The sequence below is a fragment of the Gorilla gorilla genome, chromosome X (genome assembly GCF_029281585.2).
Source record: "Gorilla gorilla gorilla isolate KB3781 chromosome X, NHGRI_mGorGor1-v2.1_pri, whole genome shotgun sequence".
In the NCBI taxonomy this organism is placed as follows: domain Eukaryota; kingdom Metazoa; phylum Chordata; class Mammalia; order Primates; family Hominidae; genus Gorilla; species Gorilla gorilla.
The window spans coordinates 143,017,744-143,041,674 of record NC_073247.2 but is presented as its reverse complement, the minus strand read 5'-3'; the positions used below and the strand labels follow the sequence as shown (position 1 = coordinate 143,041,674).

General features: G+C 45.1%; 1 protein-coding gene across 8 annotated transcripts; it reads left to right on the top strand.

Moving 5' to 3' along the window:
* Positions 1 to 7,621: 7,621 nt before the first annotated feature.
* IGSF1 (immunoglobulin superfamily member 1) lies at positions 7,622 to 23,586 on the top strand. 8 transcript variants are annotated; one of them, XM_055376281.2, is made up of 21 exons: positions 7,622 to 7,658; positions 7,811 to 7,872; positions 10,340 to 10,476; positions 10,618 to 10,644; positions 11,033 to 11,314; positions 11,615 to 11,902; positions 13,817 to 14,101; positions 14,344 to 14,637; positions 15,137 to 15,415; positions 15,743 to 15,863; positions 17,743 to 17,813; positions 17,908 to 17,940; positions 18,332 to 18,622; positions 18,949 to 19,227; positions 19,864 to 20,151; positions 20,844 to 21,131; positions 21,327 to 21,614; positions 21,806 to 22,093; positions 22,215 to 22,493; positions 22,885 to 23,008; positions 23,160 to 23,586. In XM_055376281.2, exons 3-21 carry the CDS (start codon positions 10,407 to 10,409, stop codon positions 23,293 to 23,295), a joined length of 4,011 nt encoding a protein of 1,336 aa, XP_055232256.1. In that variant the 5' UTR covers positions 7,622 to 7,658; positions 7,811 to 7,872; positions 10,340 to 10,406; the 3' UTR covers positions 23,296 to 23,586. The 8 variants fall into 8 exon arrangements, with proteins under 8 accessions (XP_055232256.1, XP_055232254.1, XP_055232262.1 ...); XM_055376279.2 differs by having other exon boundaries at positions 7,630 to 7,680; XM_055376287.2 differs by having other exon boundaries at positions 7,643 to 7,676; positions 22,055 to 22,093.
* Positions 23,587 to 23,931: the final 345 nt, after the last annotated feature.

Sequence of the window (23,931 nt, the reverse complement as noted above, 5' to 3'; positions counted from 1 at the left end):
TCAGTTCTGTATCTTTAGTAACAGTAGAGTTATAAAAATAGCCCCTTATATTCAAACACTAGAAAATATATTTACTCAGATACCTACGACAAATATTTATAGATGGATATATGGTTTTTTTTCTGTTTTCTTTGTTGATATATCTCCAGAACTAGAAAACAAAGTAGGTGTGCAATTAATATTTTTGAATAAATGCAGGAATACATAAATCCCATTTTCCTAAGATCTCACAGTTCCTAAGCACTCCGAGCACTAAAGACTATTTTTCGGTTGTTTTGAATGTAGAAATACCAAGCACCTGTTCTAATTTTTATTAGGTTAATCCTATTAGGTGCTTATACTAATTTTCCATACGAATTCTGAGTATTTCTGAGAACACAGATGAGAATCAGATTAAATCACCTTTTGCATTTGAATTTACCAGACCTAATTTCGATTTTCTTTTCCCTACACACCATCTCCTCTTCTAAAATGTTCTCCTACAAACCCCATTAAACGTTATCTGCTTGGATACATTGAAGTCTAAGACAGAGCCTCATTTAAAAATTATTAGAGCTTTGAAAAGGGTCAACATCTTCAAACATGGGTGTCTAATACATGTGACTCTAATTGTAAACTGTCCCATCTCCAGTTTTTGTTTTCTTTTGAAACAGAAACCTGAACTACTAGGAGACTGAATTAGAGGAACAGGTGGACTGTCAGCTCAGAAAGTGGCCTCTGAGTCCTGTCCCTGAGGATCTGTGCCCAGCATAGCATAACTAACATCAGGGAGAGCATTAGGAGCTAAAGAAGGTCATTTTCTGCTTGGTTAAAAGCCCTCTGTTTGGACCTAGATCATGACCTGGCCTTTCATTTGGCACAAATATGAAATTGTACTAAAAAGTGCTATTAGGGCACACATGGTTTGTAATGCTCTGGCTCCTGTCCAGGTCTCCAACCTCATTTTCTGCCACTATCTCCACACACCATGCACTACAATACTTTGTGATTCTTTGCTCTGTATTCCCAAAGATGTGAATCATATGGTGGGATGCCAGGAAGACATCAGGTGGGTGAAGCAGATGGTTTGGAGCAGGAGGCCATAAAGGTGACCTCACCATGCTCAATGACAGAGATGCTTGAGTCTGGGGGACTTGAACGAAGAACTTCTAAGCACTGCAAATTGGAATTAAATGCTCTCCTCTCTATGTTATGACAATGCTTTGTTTCACGCTCCATACTGTGTTCTGCATTATATCATCCTTAGCTGTGAATATGAATATATCTCCCACGAATTCATAACCTTGAAGATAGAGTGTATTTTTCCATCTTTCTATAATACTTTAGGTATAGTCAAATGGAATATTTACTCTTTAATTGTTCAAAAAGAATCTGGGAACTGAGATGGTATCCATTTGGGACCTTTTCAGGTTCCCCCTCCCTATCAAGTCCTATTTCCACTCCCACCAATCAAAATCCCAGATATTCACTGTAAAAAGATATATTTAAAAAGTAATGATTAGGATGAGGCAAACAGAAAGTTCTATATTCAGATTTAGCTCACAGTTATTGAATACTCATTTGACTGATGAGGAGATGGAGACTCAAATAACTTTCAGTAGCTTGCCAAATGTCACACTATTACCCAGCTAGTAAGTGGCTCTGCCAGGACTGAAATTCGACCCCCCGACACTAAGTCAAAATCCCTTTCCACAAACACTGAAACATGTAGGTAAACTCCTCTCATTCCCTGCTTTATAATTCTGATGTACTTCGTTGCTTAATCACAAACATATTCTGTGAACTCTCAGCCAGGCAGAAGCTAAATATTATGAACATATGAGACTCATTTTACGTTCATATTTATTTCTATGTCTATGCACTTGTGTGTTCATTTATATTACTTTTGTGTGTTTGTATATTTATGTATTCAGGTAGTTAGTGCACTTACATATTTATATGTGTGTGTTTATTTTTATTTATGCACTTATGTACTTCTTTACCTTATCTGTAAGGTTATGAAGCTCTTACTTCTAATCCTGTTAGATGAGAACATCAGTTGATGATATCTTAATTTCCTATAGCATTTCGGAGGATTTCAGCTTAAAATAGGTCTTGCATTTCAACAAAAAGACCTCAGCTCCTGAGCTTCTCGGGGAGAGGATAGAAGGAGCAGCTGTGCTCCGAACCAAATTGCTGGGCTTTGGGAACACTGACAAAGCCAATGGAAACCTCAGCTATGAGAGTAGCACAAAAAGAAAATGAAACCTGATCTAGAATGAGAAAAATGATAAAAACAAGTTTAGTAGCAACCAATAAGTACTGTGATGCTGAGGAGGAACCAGGAAGCCCAGAGAATTCAAGAGATATGGCTGTCCTGGAGGAGCAGCAGGCAGAACCCAGAGAAAGGGCCGAGGTGAGGGCGTTGATGCAAGACCATGTGGACATTTTAAGAAGCACACAGGAAAAGCTCAGCAAAGACTGTGGGGCACTACTAGTGAGGCCAAAGAATGGAAAGAAACCCTAAGAAAGAAATATTGCTGAATAAATATCATGGAAGAGAGAATCAGTACAAATGAGGACAAAATTGAGCTTCAGTCTTAAAAGATAAAACATCTAAGAAAACAGTTCTTCATGGTGCAAGAAAACATGATAGATCTCAAAAACACATCAAGGTGGTACAATATTTATGTATCTGGCATCCTTGAAGGTGCAGAAAATAAAGAGATTAGCCTTGAAACCATTACTAAGGAAACTGTTGATAAAAATTTCCCAGAGCTAAACATAGATCTCGACTTATATACAGAGAAAATTTATAAGTTCCCACTCAAATGTATCTCTCATACTAAAAGTCCAAAGCATATTATTGTACAATTCTTAAACTTTAAAGATAAAGAAATTGTCTCAGAAGCTGCTCAAAAAAGAAGTGATTTTCAACAAGATAAATATAGGACTGACACCTGAGTATACCTTAGTAACAGTGGATGAGAGACCAATTTGAAGCAAAATCTACTAGTTGAAGTTCCTGGGCTTGAAGCCCCACGTGAACCATTCAGCTAAGCTATCTTTCTTATTTCAAGATGAGAGGAAAATCTTTGGCAGTCAAGATGACTTCAAGGCATTTGTCAGTAAAACTCCCAAACTATTGGTTTTGCTAAAAACAGCTGCAGCCCAGGGAGAAGATACTTGCGGAGATAAGTGACTAAATTCACTTTCAAAGCCACATTTCTTAAGAGAGTGTAGATCTTATTTTTATAACTAATTGCGTTTTTGCCAGGGTGATTAGCGGAAAAGGAAGTAAAAATTTACGGTTGTACCAAGTTGTTATTATGTGCGTATATCTATAGCTATACACACACACACACACACACACACACATACAGAATGCATGGGAAAGGATGATAAGGAAAGTACAAAAAGGAAAATGGGAAAGAATGAAGGAGGGATAAAAGGGAGGGAGAAAATGAAAACAGCAAGATAATAATTAAGCATGAGTTGGATAGGGAGACATTGAAATATGATAGATTAAGAAAAAAATAATTTGTATTGTCGACCTGAAAGCAATCAATTATATGAAATTAACAGACTTTTATGGAGAAAGTATTTCCTCATCTTCTGTCAAGGGTACATGAATCTTTTAGAAAGTTTGACCATATCCTAGATCACAAAACAAGTAGAATTGGAAGAGACGCATGTGTATTTAAATAATTGCCTGTAAACTGATGTTTTTAGGAACAGATTATAAACAGTTGGTAATATTGCAATGATGAGTTTTTAAATTGCTAATTTGTGTTGCTCTTGCAGTTTAGCCATCTTTACCTAATTTTAATTATATAATTGTTTAATCATACAATACATAGGAATAAAAGAACCAAATTATTGACTTCTATAGTTTCCTTTGGACAAGTGATTATGAGTAAATAAATATTAGAGAGACCAGTTGTGCCTTCCCAAGCGGCATTCCCCCCTCCCCCCCGCCACCCCCCACCACAACACACCCATTCCCACCCCTGCCCCACCATGCAAATGCCTACAATTTGGACACACTGGGGGCAAGTCAGACTCAGAGACAGAAAAAGGCTTTCCTGGCACTGGTATCTGGAAGCATCCTTCCTGGATCAGGCCTTAACTGCTTATAGAACTTGTGCCTGCCTGCTCTAGGCAGTGAGGCTGAGCCTACCTCCTTTCATTCTGGAGCCACCAACTTCATCCAACACAGGAAAAGGGAATACTGAAACACTTTGAAGCCCACTTTCGGAGCTCTCCTGCATTTTGGATATCTGTCTCTGAACACCCTCCCCCACCATGTACTCAGATACACACTGTTCCTCGTATAAACAAAAGCCATATTGTGATGCTAAGAGAATTGTCATTTGGGGACAGTGGACTAGTAGATTACCTTTTTTGGTAAATGGTACATAAACCAAAAAGAACTTTGTGATTCTGCTAACACTGAAACACACACACAAAAATCCTCATTTTCTCCCTCCACCCATTAAACTTGTTAAATTCACCTAGGTATTCACATTGTTGGTTTGCTTTGTGACAAGCACCCAGAAGCCTGATCATCCAGGCCTCTATCTAATGTCTAATGCCCCACTATGAGTGTTTTGATTAAATAAGTTTTAGTTCTAATTCATCACTTGAATTTGGTTTATTCTAGGAAGCTTCCTGCACACTCCTGAAAATGCCCTCAGTTATAGCTTCTGGAAATGACTTAGTGCCCCAAACTCTGCCCTTAATAATTAAAGTGCTTGACAAAAGATAAGTTGAAATTCAAGCTCTGTGAGTTGGCCCCAGCTTTCCTTTGCAGCTTTGACCTCCCCACCTCCAAAGCCTAACCCCCTCCTCATCAGGTCTTGCCGATGGAACCTAATCTGTCTGGTTGGGCCTCCTCCCTGCCCCAGAATGCCACTTGCTTAGTCCCAGCTGAGTTCCTCACTGGTCTACTCCACATTGCTTCTCCATTGCAGAAAGGGATGGGGCCTGGGACTGGCTGAGGAGTGGGGTGGGATGCTAAAACACACAGTCAAACTTTGAATGCACAGACCTCTCCAGAGATCTGACACAGTCCTCAGATGGCTTACTAGAGTAGTGAGGTTGGGGACAGGGGAATGGAGCACAGTGCTCATAACTTTCTTGAGAGTGTATGAAACTTAACAGGATCCTTGAGCAGTTTGGAAACCTTCCTGTTTCCCAGTAAAAATCACTGTCCTAAAACATAAAACTGGAAAAAAAGTGGTTTGCTAGTAAATGTTTAAAAACAGCTCCAGAGATGTGAAGGTTGCTGGGAGAAACTTGATTTGTAGCATTTACTTCTTTGGTTGTGAAAATTCCCTGACTGTGGTGAAAATTCTCTGACCATGGCCACTTTCAAGCTACTATCATTATGTCATTGAATGCTGGGATGAGATAAGATGTGCACATTGGGTTCTCCTGAACCATACAGAGCTAGCCAACATCAGTACAACACTGGGAAGGGATCACGTTTGCCCTGGGCTTCTCCTGTTTGGGATATATAAAACAGAGTTAGGTTTAAAAAATATCATCATCTTACATTAGACTCGCTTATGGAGAAAGGCTTCCCACAACACCCTGTGAACCTTGGTGCTTCACCTCTATCCTTCAAGCTCCACTTTCTTGAAGCTCTTCTATACTGTAAATGTTTTGAAAATTGGCATGGATGTTTTCACCCTGACAGATAATAACTATTACTGTTGTCTTCCAAACAACCATCAAGTTTGTCTAATGTTGCCTTCTCAATGTTTTGGGAACTCAGACCCTCCCCTCCTTCTCTGCTACTGCTCCCTAGTTTAGGCACACAGTACAAGCAAAGTGCTTGCAATTATCCAAACACATACTATCATGACTTACTTGATGTTCTTTTCTATTGCAATCCTCTTTGATTCTCAAGGCTCCTCCTTCTCTGGCTGCCTCCTACTTCTTCTCTAGTATGATTTATCCTTAAGACTACAAACTCCTTAAGAAGAGAAACTGTCATCCTTTCTGAATTGTCAGCATCTAGAACAATCCCTGCCACAAAGAAAGTACTTAACATTTGTGTTGAATCAATGGCTGCTTGCTGTGTCCTAGGTGCTATGTGGTGGCTTACAGGAAGGTTTCCATTCAATCCTACCCCAAACCCTTCATTGTAGTAAGTGCAATTATTATCCCCATTTTACAAATAAGAAAACTGAGGCTTGGAGGCTAAATAACTTGCCCAGAAACACATCTTTTTATTCATATGTCTATTCTATTCATTACACAATAATCTATAGTTTATAATGGAAGCCACAATTGATATCACCTGATGCATGAAGATATGATAATCGATTTGGCCGTAAAAGAGCTGTTACTTTATTTTTACACAGTTTGTTCTTGAATTAAAGTGTTTTTCATTAGATAATTTGAAATCTTTTATGCAGGTAGAAAATGTACATAAAAGGCTGGGCATGGTAGCTCACGCCTGTAATCCCAGCAGTTTAGGAGGCTGAGGCCTCCAGACCAGCTTGGCCAACATGGTGGGACCCCGTCTCTACTAAAAAATACAAAAACTAGCTGGGTGTGGTGGTGCGCGCCTATAATCCTAGCTACTCGGGAGGCTGAAGCAGGAGAATTGCTTGAACCTGGGAGGTGGAGGTTGCAGTGAGCCAAGATCGCACCACTGCACGCCAGCCTGGGCGACAGAGTGAGACTGTCTTAAAAAAAAGGAAATGTACATAAAGAAAAATTTGTCTATTTTTTAGCCAATTAGTCTATCATGTTGATATTTCTTATCAATTAGTCTGTGAGCCCATTGGATGCTATACTTTAATCTCATCATATGTTATATATCAGGAGCTTTGATTAGTGTCTTATTCATACATTATCATTATAAAAAGTCTTTCATAATCAACATTTGTGAAAGGTTGCTCTATATTATTAAAATCATGTTACTCTAAGACATTTGGGGAAGGGCTTACAGATTAATAGTAGTAGTAGTAGTGGTAGCAGCAGCAACCACTACCATTTATTGAGCACCTACTATATGCTAGGCCTATTGTGCTGTGAGTTTTACTTACATCATCCCATTGAGGACTTGTGAAATAGGTTCTGCTGTTTTTTGTTTGTTTGTTTGTTTTTTACTTTACTGTTGGGGAACCTGGGACTCAGAGAGTTTACTCACTTGCTTGAGGTCACACAACTATTGAATGTAAAATGTGGACTAAAATATACATTTGTATGTCTCTAAAGCCTGGGCTTTTACCCCAAGATGGACTTTGAAGGCTGTCCAAGTTACTTAACCCTCTCTGAGTTTCAGTTTCCTCATCTGTAAAACTGAGGGGAGTAACACTTATTTTGCAGAGTTGCTCTGAAGATGAGAAATAATGGATCCCAGGGCCCAGGGGCACATAGTAGGCACTTAAACTGTGGTGATGTTTATGCATAAATGAGTCGTTAAAATGGGCAGGGGAAGATCTGAGATCCCGATAAAGGTATTGGGGAGCTGGAGAGAAGGATCTACAAATCTTCTTGAGAGCTGGCCTTCTCCCCCCCAGAATACAGTGACCCAATGAAACTCTGAGAGACAGGCGAGGGGGCAGGGGCCTGAATTTGGCTCCAGCAACCTCTGCAGGGAGTCCGGAGAGAGGCGGGGAGCTGGGAGGGGCGTAGAAATCCCCGTCGTCAGAGGACTGCAGGTGCCAGGCAGAGTTGGTGTAGGTGGGCTCCCAGAGCCCGGCGCAGGGAGGGGAGGAGGTTGGGGCGGGCCCGCAGGCGGGCGGGGGAGAGAGGAAGGCGGGGCTCAGAGCCGAAGAGGCTGTCCTTAGACAGCTCTTCTCATGCCGGGCAGTTTGCTGCATCTGGAGGAGCTCACTGGAGAATCTCCAACATCGGAGCGGGCCTTCAACTACCGTAAGTACCTACAAATGAGCGCATAGTTCAGTGGCTGAAGATTAAATACTGGCCACCGGATCCTAAACAAAACCCCGAAAGAGTCTCCTTGCTGTAATTAATTGCCGTAAATCAAACTGCTCCCCAGTCTGTCCCCCCACCCCCTTCATTCCTGCCTTTCTCCTTTCCTTCCCGGATCCCAGACCTGCCTCGGTGAGAATCTCTGGGCACTGTAGATATCTCCCCTTTTCCTTCTCAGTCTTCCCTCCAAACCCTCAGCGGAGCATGTACCCGGCACCCCGCCGAGCCCAACCCCTTTGATTCCTGGAGCCCTCAAAGCTATGCAGGGGGCGAGCCATTAGACATTTCAGATATGTCACCCTCAAAAGCACTGCGGCGCTGCCTAAGGGTGGGGAAAGTGCTTGGGGTGGAGTAGGAGGGAAGGGTAAAACGGCTAGGCAGCCAAAGTTGGGGGTGGGGGTGGGGTGAAAGGCCAAAATGGGCGTGGCCAACTAACCCAAGGCTTGGGGCTGTTCTCATGTTCCCCCGGTATAAGATTCATCATCTGGGCTGAATATAAATGGTACAATTTCCTTAGTGATTGAGGAGGGGTCAGCCATGCCAAAAAGCCCAGCTTCCCTGACTCCCCTCAATCCCCCAGTAGGCAAAGATCCTGGTTTAGGGGTCCAAGTGGCAAGGCTGAAACCTCAGATGGCATTTCCTGGGTGTAATCCCAGGTTGAACCTCTCCCTTGGCAGTGGAACCTGGCTTCCCCCAAAAACTCCTGGCCCAAAGCCCCAGGGTAACAAAGCAACAGGGTAGCATCCAAGCTTTGGCCTGGCCCTGAGAGGAGTGGGAGCAAGGGACTGTAGGAACTGAGATGGAAAGGGCATCTTTAGGGCCCTACACCAGTTGGATGCCCCCTTTGAAAAGAAGAAAAAATAAGCATCTTTTTAAAATGTAATGTTCACTATGTGCCTGGAACTGTACATGTATTATCTCTAACCCAACACAACAATAATGTTAGGTCGATATTACTCCCCCACTTTACAGATAAGGAAAATTCAGAGTGGGTAATCTGAAAATCCTTCGATACAAAGTGAAAAACGTACAATGGACCTATGCTTGCTTGGATTTCTCACTGTCCACTTGTTCCCTACAGTCCAGATATTGTGAACACGAAATATCCTCCTCTTCCTGCTCCTCCATCCTACCCAGTGTTAGCACTGGGGCAAGTTAGAGGCTGAGGTCCAAGGTCAGTCTAGAAAAGCAAAATCAGTTCCTTTCTCTATTCTGGGAGCTGCCTCTTCCCCACTCTTCTGAGCTAAGATTTAATAACAGCTGGAGTCAGCCAGGACTTCAGACTCCCAGTAGAAAGTTGGTGGAAGAGAATTAGCTTGAGTTTGCATGGCTGGGACATACCTTCCCTTGGTGAAAGGTTACTGTGGGGGGAGGTGGAGAGAGGCATGAAAGCTCAAGAGTCTACCTTGTGTATATGCAAGGCCTATGGTAAATAATGACTTTGGTCAGGGAGAATGGAAAGCCTCCCTGAACTCAAATATCTTTGCCGTATTTCCTGAGATTCAAACAATTCCATTTCCCTTAGAGGCAATCAACAAAACTGTTTAGAAGTTAAGGGCAACGAAAGAATCATTTAGACCTTATGTAAATTAACTCAAGCAGCTTGATTTTCTAACACATGCTTGACACTGGGGTATTGAGCTTTTAGGGGTAGGAGACAAGAATGAGAGTAATATTGGATCTAAAGCATTCTATGGAAGGGAAGGATATCCAAGGGATCAAGTGAGAGGGGTAAGGGAGGATGAAGAGGGAGTGAAGGGTACCTCTGGGAGTTTAAATCATTGTTTTAGATCCATAGGCCTTGGAGTTAAACATGGATTCTCATTTGGGCTCTAATATTTAATATCTTTTGACTTTGGGCAAATTATATAACCTCTCTAAGCCTCAGTTTGTTCATCAGTAAAATGGGGATGGTAGTAATGCCCCCTCTCTTAAGTTGTTGGAGGACTCTCTCTCTCTCTCTCTCTATATATATATATATACACACACACATATACGTATATATACACATATATATGTATATATACATATATATACACGTGTATATATACGTATATATATACACATATATACATATATATATATGTATGGATATCTGAAAAGGTGACTCTGCACCTCCCATCTCCCCCATCCTGTGGAGCTTCTGCAGGCTATTCTGGGCTTCTGAGATCCCAGAGACAAATCCATATTTCAACAAATCTGACATCTTTGATACCAACAAAGACCTTGAGCAGGAGGATAGGGAAGTGAGGGAAAGGAGCAAGGAGAGGAAGCAGCAGGTGACCTTGTAATACCCTGCATGCCTGTGAGGAAGTACAATGTAGGGTTGTCAAATGCAATTTAGCCATCTAAACTAAACTTTAAGGAGCAGGACAAGTCCTCTGAGTAAAAACATTTCTGCTTTTAGACCCCACCACCTGCTGAGGAGAAAAATTCTTCAAGACTCAGAGCACACAGCCAGCACCAGAGGCCCCATGACCCTGGACAGACCAGGGGAGGGGGCCACCATGCTGAAGACATTCACTGTTTTGCTCTTTTGCATTCGTGAGTACAAGGAAGGGGTGAGGGGCAAGTGACCCTGTCATAGGTACCCACTCATTAGGGGTGGGAGAGGAAAGTATTGAGGTTTGAGCACAGGATGGAGACAACAAGGGAGCTCTCCTTTACCATAATCTCTCTTTTCAGGGATGAGTCTGGGTATGACATCGATAGGTAAGTGAGTCCTGCCCTCTCAGGCACCTCCTTCCTAAAGGATCCAAGATGCTGGCGTGTCTGCATGACCTTGGACATAATGCCTTGAGATTCCAGAGATAGATTGGGCTGATTGGGAATCAGAGGACTTGGTTTCCTATGGCATGGTGAAAAAGCTTTATCTCAGATGGAAAAGAGACCATCAGACTTTATTCTCCAATTCATTTGGACCCCTTGACAAAATATCTTGGGGTTCTTATACGATGCCCCACAGGAGTACACTCCTGTCCCCAAGGGAAGACAAAATGAGGGATCTGGGTCCGGGCTAATTTTAAGGGACATTGTGGGACATGTTATGGGAGGGAGAGGGTTGGACTGCTCACATCTTTTTGATCTTTGGGAATAACAGTGATGGACCCTCAACCGGAGCTGTGGATAGAGTCCAACTACCCCCAGGCCCCTTGGGAGAACATCACGCTTTGGTGCCGAAGCCCCTCTCGGATATCAAGCAAGTTCCTGCTGCTGAAGGATAAGACACAGATGACCTGGATCCGCCCTTCCCACAAGACCTTCCAAGTTTCATTCCTTATAGGTGCCCTTACTGAGTCCAATGCAGGTCTTTACCGGTGCTGCTACTGGAAGGAGACAGGCTGGTCAAAGCCCAGTAAAGTTCTAGAGTTGGAGGCACCAGGTAAGATGACAGTGATACTCAAGAATCAACTCCAGCTCCTGAGATTCAAACTTGCCTTCCAGGGGAGAGTTTGTTTCTCAAATGCATGCAAGCACGCATCCCACAGTTAGTAAATAAGGGCCTACTTTGTATTGGGCAATGCAGAGGGGGGATGCAGACTCTGGAGCAGAGATGGGAGAAGGAGGGGTGGCAAATAAGGATCATACAGGGAAACCTCAATTAAAGTAGAGCTCTCCTCTGCTGCTCCCTAGACAGTACTATCCTTGCTTTACCTAATTCCAGTTCATTCTATCCTTCCAGGCCAACTGCCCAAGCCCATCTTCTGGATTCAGGCTGAGACCCCCCCTCTTCCTGGATGTAATGTTAACATCCTCTGCCATGGCTGGCTGCAGGATTTGGTATTCATGCTGTTTAAAGAGGGATATGCAGAGCCTGTGGATTACCAAGTCCCAACTGGGACAATGGCCATATTCTCCATTGACAACCTGACACCTGAGGATGAAGGGGTTTACATCTGCCGCACTCATATCCAGATGCTCCCCACCCTGTGGTCAGAGCCCAGCAACCCCCTGAAGCTGGTTGTAGCAGGTGGGTGTGGCTATGGCTGCTGGCATCTGGCAATTGTTGTCCCAGGTATCATGGCTGGTTGAGCTAGGGTTTCTGATTTTACTTTCCTCAGCCAGTTTCTAGGCCCTGCAAGGCCCCATGAGCTACAGTCGTTTGAAGTTTTACTGAGATATAAATTAGAATGGCATGTGCTGCAAGGCAGATGTATGGGAGCCAATCATTTGGCTAGTAAAGGAGCCCAGCCAACTGGCCAGCAGCTTCAGCTCATCACAGCTTTGTTGTTCTCAACTTGTTGAATATCATGCATTCATTCATTAATTCAACCAGTATTTATTGAGCACCTAATATGTGCCAGGCACTGCCACTACAATCTTATAAATGGAGTTTTAAATTTGCAAATGTATTTTATTTGTAATTGTTATTTTTATGTGTGGAAAACAGAATGGATTGCTAGTGTTGGTGAGTAAAAACAAAAAAAAACAAATGACAAAGAATGTGATAGCTCATATTTTAGAAATGGCTTTATAAATCACCTTGGTTCCCTATCAGTAGAGCTAGTAAGGCAGCACCAATCTCTAAATATAGAAGAAATTTCCCCAAAATGTAAAATGCCAGACATGTCCCAGCCCGAACTCCCCCACCCCATGGCCTGGAGGTTTCTAGATGGAATTGGCCACATTTGCTTTAGTTTCTCTATCCAGCTAAATAGGCTTGGGGAAAGCTGTGGTGCTACAGAAAGTACCCTAGACTTAGAAGCAGTAATACTGGTTTCTAGTTCTATTTCTGACACTGCCTCCCTGTGTGGTCTTGAGCAAGTCACTTCACTTTTCTGTGCTTTGGCTTCCTCTACTCTAAAAATGGGATAACAGTATCTATCTGATCTATTGTGTAATGCTTCTCTCTGTGCCTCAGCTTCCTGATCTGCAAAACTGGTTTAATAATAATGCCTACCTCACAGGGTTGTTGTGAGGATTTGCCTAAATATATATGTACAGTGCCTGGCATATAAGTTCTCAATAAATGGTAGATATTAATTTTGTTAGTATAGCTTTTTATTGAGGATCAAAGAACAAAAACTGCCTGTTTGAACTGAGTGTATGAATGTTTGTTGTACTCATGCCCTTTCAGCATAGATTCCACTAACATACACTTCCGTAGTTACCTGTTCACCAATATCCCCCACCAACCAGTTCATGAGCTTTTTGCTAGCGGAGACTGTGTCTTCTTTACTCATACACACCTAGACCTACATGATGCTTGATGCATACTAAATGCTCAGTGAGCATATGAAAGAGCTTATCCTTCCTTAATGAATAGATAAGTGTGCCTGGCATTGGGGTGGGGGTAGGAAGGAGTGGTAGGAGGTGAGGTTTGCCCTCACTTTCATGTAAAATCTCCTTGGAGAAACAATTCATGGAAAGGAATGTGTGGCCCCATAACAAAGATTTATTTGGGTTGCAGACTTACTGGCCAAACCCTCTTTATTGGCTTCTTTCAGTCTTGTTGTAGAAGTAGGGTCTTAAATGAGCTTAATGTATTCAAAAGCTCTCCTTAATATTTCAGTGGCATTCATGCTCTGCAAAGATGAAAACAATGTTATTTTCAGAGGTTTGGTTTTTCTGGTGGTTGAAAGAACTACATTTGGCATTTCAGGGGCCTAAAGATACAGGGAATTATAGATGTAGATCTTCCACTGAGAAACACCCCTACACATGGTTAGAGCTCAGTGAAGCTGGCAGATTCTTGAGAGAGAACAGGGGCATAAGTGAATCTACCCTTGATTATGTTATAGAGGCAGAGATCCAAGGAAGGGATAGGGAAGAGAAGGTAAACTTCAGCTACCACTTCTTGTTCAAAGAAATTAAGAAAGAGAAAACAGAAGACAACAGGAAAGAATCATCTTGCCTCTAACTTTAGGGTCTCTTCCATTTGTAGGACTCTACCCCAAACCAACTTTGACAGCCCATCCTGGGCCCATCATGGCACCTGGAGAAAGCCTGAATCTCAGGTGCCAAGGGCCAATCTATGGAATGACCTTTGCTCTAATGAGGGTTGAAGACTTGGAGAAGTCCTTTTACCACAAGAAGACAATAAAAAATGAGGCAAATTTCTTCTTCCAGTCTTTGAAGATCCAAGATACTGGACATTACCTCTGTTTTTACTATGATGCATCATATAGAGGTTCACTCCTTAGTGATGTCCTGAAAATCTGGGTAACTGGTAAGAGACGGGTATGCCATGAAACTTAGGTTAATGGCTAAGGATATAAATCTCCCTCTGTGCTCCCTGGAGAACCTAATCCTGTGGCCAGGGTTAACAGTAGAGAAGGGAGCAGAATTTGTAAAACTGGGTGTAGGCAGGTTTTTCCAAAGGTGGTTTGGAGGAAGAGAAGGAAAAGAATCTTAAGGAGTGGGAGCAGGAAGTGAAATCACTAGTGCTTTTTATTCTGGGTCTCGTCCTAGACACTTTCCCCAAGACCTGGCTACTTGCTCGGCCCAGTGCTGTGGTCCAAATGGGTCAGAATGTGAGCCTACGGTGTCGAGGACCAGTGGATGGAGTGGGTCTTGCACTCTATAAGAAAGGAGAAGACAAACCACTTCAATTTTTGGATGCCACCAGCATCGATGACAACACATCATTCTTCCTCAACAATGTAACCTACAGTGATACTGGCATCTATAGCTGCCACTATCTTCTCAGCTGGAAGACCTCCATTAGGATGCCATCACACAACACTGTGGAGCTTATGGTTGTAGGCAAGTGTTAACAACTGTTTTTATTATCAACCTGTTTGTTTTTATCATCATTGTGGTGTTGTAAGAAGGAGCTGGTAGCCTCATATCCTCTGAGAGCTATGAGCAAAACACACACACACATACACACACACACACACTAGGAAGGTGGTGTAGAACTTTCTTCCAAAACTTTAGGGACCTTGTCTCCCAGGATTGTTCCTCAAGCTCCACCTCTCAGTATGGCACAGCCCCATTGTAACCCCTGGGAAAATTATTTTTCTTTAGGCCAGAGGAAGCTTACAGGTATGATGTCTTCCTGATTGAAGGTAAGGAACCAGGAATCTTTAGATCACCAAGGGGTGGGCAAAGGCATTCTAATGCACAGTCAAATCTTGAAGCCACTGGCCAAGTGGAAGTGGAAAGGAAGAGAAGATCAAATGGGGAGCTCAGAAACATTTTCTGGGGGAGAGGGTACTGGGTTTGAGGTCACTTCTCACCCTGGTCTCTGGATTGGTTTCAGATAAGCCCCCCAAACCCTCCCTGTCAGCTTGGCCAAGCACTGTGTTCAAGCTAGGAAAGGCCATCACCCTTCAGTGCCGAGTATCTCATCCAGTACTGGAATTTTCTCTGGAATGGGAAGAAAGAGAAACATTCCAAAAATTCTCAGTAAACGGAGACTTCATCATCAGTAATGTTGACGGGAAAGGCACAGGGACCTACAGTTGCAGCTATCGTGTAGAGACACATCCTAACATCTGGTCACATCGCAGTGAGCCCCTGAAGCTGATGGGGCCAGCAGGTGAGAGGATAACTCTTCAGAGGAATTCCCCTCCATACCCCAGGGATCCCAGATCAGTGCCCAGAAAGATATGGGAAAGGGAGTCAGAGGCCTGAAAATCAGAGCCCTTGGGTTTCTGCACCCTTCCCCTGGGGTGGTCTCACAATTCCTCAAAGGCAGTTAGCAGGATAATTTCAAGGCTCCCATTCTCCATGAAAAAGAAGGCCACTTCTGCCTCATCTTCTCAATATAAGCACTGTCAGTAACCAGATTGTCCTCACCCCATGAATGTATTCACCTGCCCCTGTCCCCATCAAGGCCTCTGATTCTGGTCTTCTCTGGCCACAGGCTATCTCACCTGGAATTACGTTCTGAATGAAGCTATCAGGTTGTCTCTAATCATGCAGCTTGTTGCCTTGCTGTTGGTAGTGCTGTGGATAAGGTGGAAGTGTCGGAGACTCAGAATCAGGTAACTGTCTTGTCCCAGCCCCCTGTTCCCCAACCTAACAGAGTCTGAGGAATGAGTCATGCCCTAGTTGAGACAAGCCACAGAGGCAAACCCTATAGAACCCCCATCTTCTGGGCTTAGGGAACAAGACTTTCTCACCCCACCTGTCTCTTTCGCCTCACAGAGGGGTCAGCACTCAAGCCAGCGGGTGGAGAAATGCATAGTTCTCAGAGGCAAGAGGAGTAATCAGAACTGCATTCACTGACATCCCCCCCTGGAGGGTGCCCAAATCTCGCCCACAAACCATCCTGCCCTCAGAGATGATTGATGTCTCCCTCATTAACTTGTTCTGGATTTTTCCTCTTGTAAGAAGCCATGCTGTCCTGTCTCCCAGACTGTTATCCAACTCCTATCCCAACTTTTCACCGTTATCCCTAGCTCTCAGGAGCTATTAAGCCTTGTGACGCATCCTAGTTGCCTTAGTAACCAGTCTCTGACACTGTGGCCTCCAACCACCTGTGCAGAGCATTCTGGGAATATAGACTTGACCTGGATGGCCATCTGATGTGATATTGGATGGGGCAACAGAATCAGACTGTTTCCTCTGACTCACAAACTCACAGGCCAAACGGATTCTCCTGCCATTTCCTTTGATTCTGTGGTGTGCTCTGGGCCATCTGCCTCTCTCATCCCCATGGCTTGCGCTCAGGCTACTCTACTGGGAACAAGGAGAGAAATGACCACTTCTGACCTAGTAGGGATGTTAGCTCCTGAATACCTTGTCTACTTCCCCCTACTCCCTGCTTCTGGCTGTACCCCCCGCCCTGCAACTGTGGTCAGTGTGTCTGGGAGTATTCAATGCACAATGGATTATGATTATGATTATATGTGTCTGTGTTTTCCACTGGAATCTGAGGGACAGAATACTTGGGCAATCAGAAGGGAGCCACCTAAGCCTTCTGCAAAAACCACCACCCTTTGAGTTTTCAAAAAGTTTCAGCAGGGGTCAAGTTCTACTTCTTTCCGGAACCTGACCTGAGTCCCGTACTCATTAGAGTAATCTCCAAGCCAGTGGTTAGAAAAAATAAAATGTAGCTTTATGTGCCCTACCCCAGCCCAGCAACACTGCATCAAAGAATAAGATCAGGAACCAGATTTCAGAGCAAGCAGCTTGAAAATCATGTTTTCCTCACCAGGAAGGATGGTCAGTGTTTTCTAAGTAAAAATTGTCCAATGGATTTTGGGTTAATATCATCTAATACTATAAGACTCATGACCCAAAGCTGCTGCACATTTCTAGTTATAATCTGGGTGAGGGGAGAGTTTGTTTCTACTCTCTGAAAAGCTTGGCTCGGCACTGACAATCTTCTAGTAATTCATCACAGCTGCCTAGGCAACCCTTCCATAACAAAGGCAGGTGAGGCAGGTGGGTCTGAGGACCAATACTGCCACAACAACTGCTTCCGAACTTAAACTTGATGACTGAGAAATACTCACGGTTTCTCCCTCCACCCCCACACACACCACCCAGAGCTGCCGATCACAATGAGCTCCAGGGGTTCTGAGAGCTCCAAATAATATAAAAGCATTTTCACATCTGACATCTCAATTCCAGCAACAGCCTAATCAGGGGCCATGGGGAGCTGACATATGATATAGGCTGGGGAGTGGGGAGGGGGCGGGGGGGACACGTGGGTCATGAAAGAGCAAGAGGTTTGTAGGTGGCAAGGCCCTCAAAAAGAAAAGTCATTGATGTCAAATGAGATTATATCCCATTATCTTGGCCATATCCAGTCCCCATTGGGTAGCGAGTAAGCCAATGACATAAATTGCCGCCCCCTTTCCTCCACCCTCCCCCTCATCCCAGCAACTCCTCTCATCTCTTTTCTGGTCTCACTAGAGAAGCCTGGTTGCTGGGAACAGCTCAAGGGGTCACCATGCTCTTCACAGTCACGGCCCTTCTCTGCTGTGGTGAGTACAAGTGGGGGAAGGGGCCCGGGCAGAAGGCCGGGGTGAAGTCCCGGTGGGGGAGGGGGCCGAGTCCTGGCAGCAATTTCTTTTGCAGGACTGTGCAATGGGGTATTGATAGAAGAGACTGGTGAGTTTTTCCTGCTCCAGACTGGGACATTCCTCCCTGGAGATCCGAAATAACTACAGAGCGTCAGTGTCATTGGCCAGGGAGTGACTGGTTGGGAGGGAAGGACAGCCAGGAAGGGGCACTTGCTAAAGCTGCTGGCAAAATTCAGCCTCCAACTTTGCCTTTCTGCCTGCAAAATTTCCTCCAAGCTTCTGCACTTTTCTGAGGCTCAGCTATAAGACACCAGCTTCCCCTTTCCCCAGCACCTGAGGAAGGAAGGAAAGAAGGAAAGGGTTTGGATTTGGGTTGCAAGGGGAGGTGGGCAGTGTGATCTGGGTAGGGGGTTCAAGGGCAAGGAGGAGGGAGGGGAAGGGAGGCTGGAGGATGGCTTCATTGATTCTGCTGTTTCTAGAAATAGTCATGCCAACCCCTAAGCCTGAGCTGTGGGCAGAGACCAACTTTCCTCTGGCCCCGTGGAAGAACTTAACCCTCTGGTGCAGAAGCCCTTCTGGCTCAACTAAGGAGTTTGTGTTGCTGAAGGATGGGACTGGCTGGATTGCCACTCGCCCGGCCTCAGAGCAGGTCCGGGCTGCCTTCCCCCTTGGCGCCCTGACCCAGAGCCACACCGGGAGCTACCACTGCCATTCATGGGAGGAGATGGCTGTATCGGAGCCCAGTGAGGCACTTGAGCTGGTGGGGACAGGTAAGAAAATGTAGAGGGTCTCCGGGAGTTATCCCCAGTGCCCCTGGGACTCCAACACTGCTCCTGGGAGTGAGGGAATGAACTCACAGGGACCCTGGAGCCCAAGGGGCTTGTGCTGCATGTAGGAGAGGAGGGGCACTGAAATGGTAGGGGGTTATGGGGTAGGGGGAGGGGCGGAATGGGAAAGAGAGTGTGAGGAGACTGACTGGAAGAGCCCAGGGCCAGCCCAGAATGAATGTCTTTATTTGCTGACAAAGTGACCCTGAGTATCCCATCTGGGCAACTGCAAACTTCTGACTCCTTTTTCACCCCATTCTGTTTTCCAGACATCCTCCCCAAACCTGTCATTTCTGCTTCCCCCCCAATCCGGGGCCAGGAACTACAACTCCGGTGCAAAGGATGGCTGGCAGGCATGGGGTTTGCTCTGTATAAGGAGGGAGAGCAAGAACCTGTCCAGCAACTTGGTGCCATTGGAAGAGAAGCCTTCTTTACAATCCAGAGAATGGAGGATAAAGACGAAGGCAATTACAGCTGCCGCACTCACACTGAAAAACGCCCCTTCAAGTGGTCTGAGCCCAGTGAGCCGCTGGAGCTTGTCATAAAAGGTAGAGCTGCAAAGGGTGTGTGAGGAAAGGGGGCAGGGTGGAGGGAAAGGCAAAGCCCTGGGTCAGACACTTCTCTCCCTGCAGCAAACTTTGCTGCTGGTCCTGAGAGCCTGTGTCCAATCTTAGAGCCAGGCAGGCGTGGCGCTGGGAGTGCCAGGGCCTCTGGCTGCACGATATTAATAGCCGTAATCGTTATTAATAGCTTTGGTTCGTGGAGGGTGATTTAATTTTTCTAATTATTTTCACATCAATTATCTCACTTCACCATAGAGCAACTCTTCAAGGTGGGTGAAGCAGGTACCATTTTCCCCTTGTCCAAATGGGCAAACTGAGGCTCAGAGAATCAGCAGAACCCCAAGAAAAATTCTACCTTTTTACTAGCCTCCATTGCCTGCCCTGATCACACTGAGGACTCATCTGGAGGTAGTGAGGGGTGGGGTTGAAGGGTCCCTGTGTGAGAAGTCCATCTGCAAAGTGGATTTACCTTACTTTTTAAATGCACTTACTTAAAAGCAGAGAAGCCTCCTAGAACCAATATTTGCTATATTTGCTTTCTCTCTTTCTTGTTCTTAATTTGGTTTTGTGTTTATTTTGTTTTTTTGTTTTTTGTTTTTGTTTTTGTTTTTTGCCTTCTAGAAATGTACCCTAAGCCCTTCTTCAAGACATGGGCGAGCCCTGTGGTCACCCCTGGTGCCCGAGTGACTTTCAATTGCTCCACCCCCCACCAGCATATGAGCTTTATTCTTTACAAAGATGGAAGTGAAATAGCGTCCAGTGACAGGTCCTGGGCAAGTCCGGGGGCCAGTGCAGCTCACTTTCTAATCATTTCGGTGGGCATTGGTGATGGAGGGAATTACAGCTGCCGATATTATGACTTTTCTATCTGGTCTGAGCCCAGCGACCCTGTGGAGCTCGTGGTGACAGGTTAGGAGGGGGGACTCCAGGTAGAGGTGGTGCCAACCCTGGGATGGTGGGTGGAAGGCTGTCAGTGGGAGAGGAAGAAATGTTTCTTCTAAAACACACTGAGAAAGTGCTTAGGACAGCGGCTGGCCCATAGTGACCAGTCCATGATGCACAGCTGCTCATGTTATTATTACAGGAACAAGAAACAAAGGCAGTGGGGAGGCAAGCAATTCACTTCTGGGGAAATAAATGAGGTAGATGGGGGTGTCTAATCCCAAGAGCTCGGTTCAAGTTGCCCTATTTCTCTGCACATTTTTATGGCTTGGCATTGAGCTTTAGGCTCAATGTCCACTTTTTCTCTAGCTGGGCTGTCAGAGACCGGTGGGCTGGATGTCTCTCAGAGAAAGGGAGAAGACCTTGAAATGTCAGCTGCATACTACACAACTACACAACTGTGCATAAGTGGAATCCCAATTATGTAAACAGTTATAGCTGCATGGACATGGGAATATATGGAAAGAATAAATGGCAATTAAATATTAAAAATATTTATCTTTGAGTGGTAGAATTGTGTTTCCTTCATTAGTTTTTTTTTCTATATTTTCTAATTTTTAACAACAAACATATATTGTGTCTTACAATAACACTTTAAAAGGCTATTTGCAGGATGTGAGGGCTGGGTTTATCTCATGCTGTGGTCTCTTTAATTTCAGAATTCTACCCCAAACCCACTCTCCTGGCACAGCCAGGTCCTGTGGTGTTTCCTGGGAAGAGTGTGATCCTGCGCTGCCAAGGGACTTTCCAGGGCATGAGGTTCGCCCTCTTGCAGGAGGGAGCCCATTTTCCCTTACAGTTTCGGAGTGTCTCAGGGAACTCAGCTGACTTCCTTCTCCACACTGTTGGAGCAGAGGACTCTGGGAACTATAGCTGTATCTACTATGAGACAACCATGTCAAACAGGGGGTCATATCTCAGTATGCCCCTTATGATCTGGGTGACTGGTAAGGACCGACCAGACATGGGACTGGGATGAAGATCATTGGAGAAGGGGTTAGGGAGAGTAATTCCTCCTGGAAGGCTAGGCTAGGCCACGGAGGGGAACTACTGTGCCCAAGAGGAGAAAAATAGAGTGTTAATTTAAGCAGGAACTCATAAGTTTCTATAGTCACCACTTTACAACCTTGGTCTCTTTCTAGACACATTCCCTAAGCCATGGTTGTTTGCTGAGCCCAGTTCTGTGGTTCCCATGGGGCAGAATGTTACTCTCTGGTGCCGAGGGCCGGTCCATGGAGTAGGATACATTCTGCACAAAGAAGGAGAAGCCACTTCAATGCAGCTCTGGGGATCCACCAGTAATGACGGGGTATTCCCCATCACCAATATATCTGGTGCTAGCATGGGGCGTTACAGCTGCTGCTACCACCCTGACTGGACCAGTTCTATCAAGATACAACCTAGCAACACCCTGGAACTCCTAGTCACAGGTAAGGGGAAGAGGCTGTCAAGTGGGCATGGAAGTGTAGAAAGGAGGGAATAGACTAGTTCATGGGAGATAGTTTTCAGAGAGCTCGAGGAGAGGCAACCAATTGCCTTTCCTCTTTATTGAGCAGAGACCCCAGGGGTGATGCACTGGAAAGTGACCTCTTCTCTTTGACCAGGAGTTCATTTCTTCCAGGCTTACTCCCCAAACCCAGCCTATTAGCCCAGCCTGGTCCCATGGTGGCCCCTGGCGAAAATATGACTCTTCAGTGTCAAGGGGAACTGCCAGACTCAACATTTGTCCTGTTGAAGGAGGGGGCTCAGGAGCCTTTAGAGCAACAGAGGCCAAGTGGGTACAGGGCTGACTTCTGGATGCCAGCAGTGAGAGGTGAAGACTCTGGGATCTATAGCTGTGTTTATTATTTGGACTCTGCTCCCTTTGCAGCTTCAAATCACAGTGACTCCCTGGAGATCTGGGTGACTGGTAAGGTCCTGGAGACTTCAGTACAAGTCACGATTTTGTAGTTTTTAGCAGTAAGCAATAAGGGGGTAAAAGGCTAAGTTCAGGATCATTTCTTTTAACTCTGTGTCCTTGTTGGTTGCAGATAAGCCCCCTAAACCCTCTCTGTCAGCCTGGCCCAGCACCATGTTCAAGCTAGGGAAGGACATCACCCTTCAGTGCCGAGGACCCCTGCCAGGTGTTGAATTTGTCCTAGAACATGATGGAGAAGAAGCACCTCAGCAGTTTTCAGAGGATGGAGACTTTGTCATCAACAACGTAGAAGGAAAAGGCATTGGAAACTACAGCTGCAGCTACCGCCTCCAGGCCTACCCTGATATCTGGTCAGAGCCTAGTGATCCCCTGGAGCTGGTGGGGGCAGCAGGTAAGAGAATAATCTCTCCAGGGTCCTGGTGTGACACACCTGGGATCCCAGGGACAGTCCCCTTGGAGACATCCCAAATCAGGAGAATAGAGGAGCTTTGGAGCCAGGGACCTGAAGTGTGTCATCTTTCTCCTAAGGATGGTGAGGAGGTGGGACCTTAAATATATTTGAAGACAGTGAGTGGGTTTCTTTTCAGGCCTTATTTCCCAAGGAAAGGAGGGCTGCTTCTGCTTCAGCATAAACTCTGCCACTGCCCACCCCCTCTGTAGTCTGAACAGATGGCTCCCACGTGAACCCTAAAGAAGGCCAGAGTGTGGGGCAATACCAGATCAAGGGGAACATACACACGCTAATCTCCATGGCCTCGGTTTCTCCTCTTTCATCACCACAGGGCCTGTTGCTCAGGAGTGCACTGTAGGGAACATTGTCCGAAGTAGCCTAATCGTGGTGGTTGTTGTAGCCTTGGGGGTAGTGCTAGCCATAGAGTGGAAGAAGTGGCCTCGACTGCGAACCAGGTAAATAAATGCCTCATTATGGCCCCCTTCTGTGAACCAGGTGGTGCTAGAAAAACAATCATACAAATGCTCCCCTAGTATCTGAGCCCCACCGTGCAATCTGTTTTCAGTTTCTGGGTCCTCCCTTACTCATGTCTTTTTCTTTACATAGAGGCTCAGAGACAGACGGAAGAGACCAGACCATTGCCCTTGAAGAGTGTAACCAAGAAGGAGAACCAGGCACCCCTGGCAATTCTCCTTCATCAACCTCTCAGAGAATCTCTGTGGAACTGCCCGTTCCAATATAATAATCTCCTCATTTACAAGAGCTTTCCTCTCCTCTCTCTTGCTCTCAGAGACCTGTAAATCCAACTAGTTACCCTGCAAGTCAGCCCCATCTGCTGTTCCTTGGTCTCTAATCACCTGAGCTGGGTAAAGGGGATTCTGGGAGTTGAGAGCTCTGCCAGGGTGAGATGTTTCCTGAAGAGAGGTTCCCCACACCTGTAACTCCTCACTGTACTGATTTACTGGCGCATGAAATTCTATTAAAAATGCATTCTTCTGAATAAAAAGAGTATTCACTATTTAACTTCAAAAACTATGGCTGTGGTCTTCTATTGGTCTGTTTTCCACTACCAATTTAGAAATGATGTATTGGAGCTGATCTCGATGGCAGAATAAGAGAGTGCAGGGCTACGAGAAAAGAGAAAGTTGTTCAAGGATGGGTGTGGGGAGGGGGCTCCAAAATAGCTACTTCCCAATTTGGTTTGACACATAGTCACTGACCAGAGTATTCTTTTGCCCTTCCATGGGATAGATGAATGAATGAATGGCAACACTCTCTCCAAGTTGAGCCTGAGGAGGGAAAACACAGACATTACATGCATTTCATCGTGTTACGTTTGGGTCCATAGTACATCCACTTTCAAACAGTGGGATTGGCC

What these genes read in the sequence shown, in the direction of transcription:
- IGSF1 (XM_055376278.2), top strand. Translation starts at nt 10,407, where the DNA reads ATGACCCTGGACAGACCAGGGGAGGGGGCCACCATGCTGAAGACATTC. An exon ending in GAAGCTGATGGGGCCAGCAG is followed by an intron (nt 15,416 to 15,742) that starts GTGAGAGGATAA and finishes CTCTGGCCACAG; the next exon opens with GCTATCTCACCTGGAATTAC. An exon ending in CCTTATGATCTGGGTGACTG is followed by an intron (nt 21,132 to 21,326) that starts GTAAGGACCGAC and finishes GTCTCTTTCTAG; the next exon opens with ACACATTCCCTAAGCCATGG.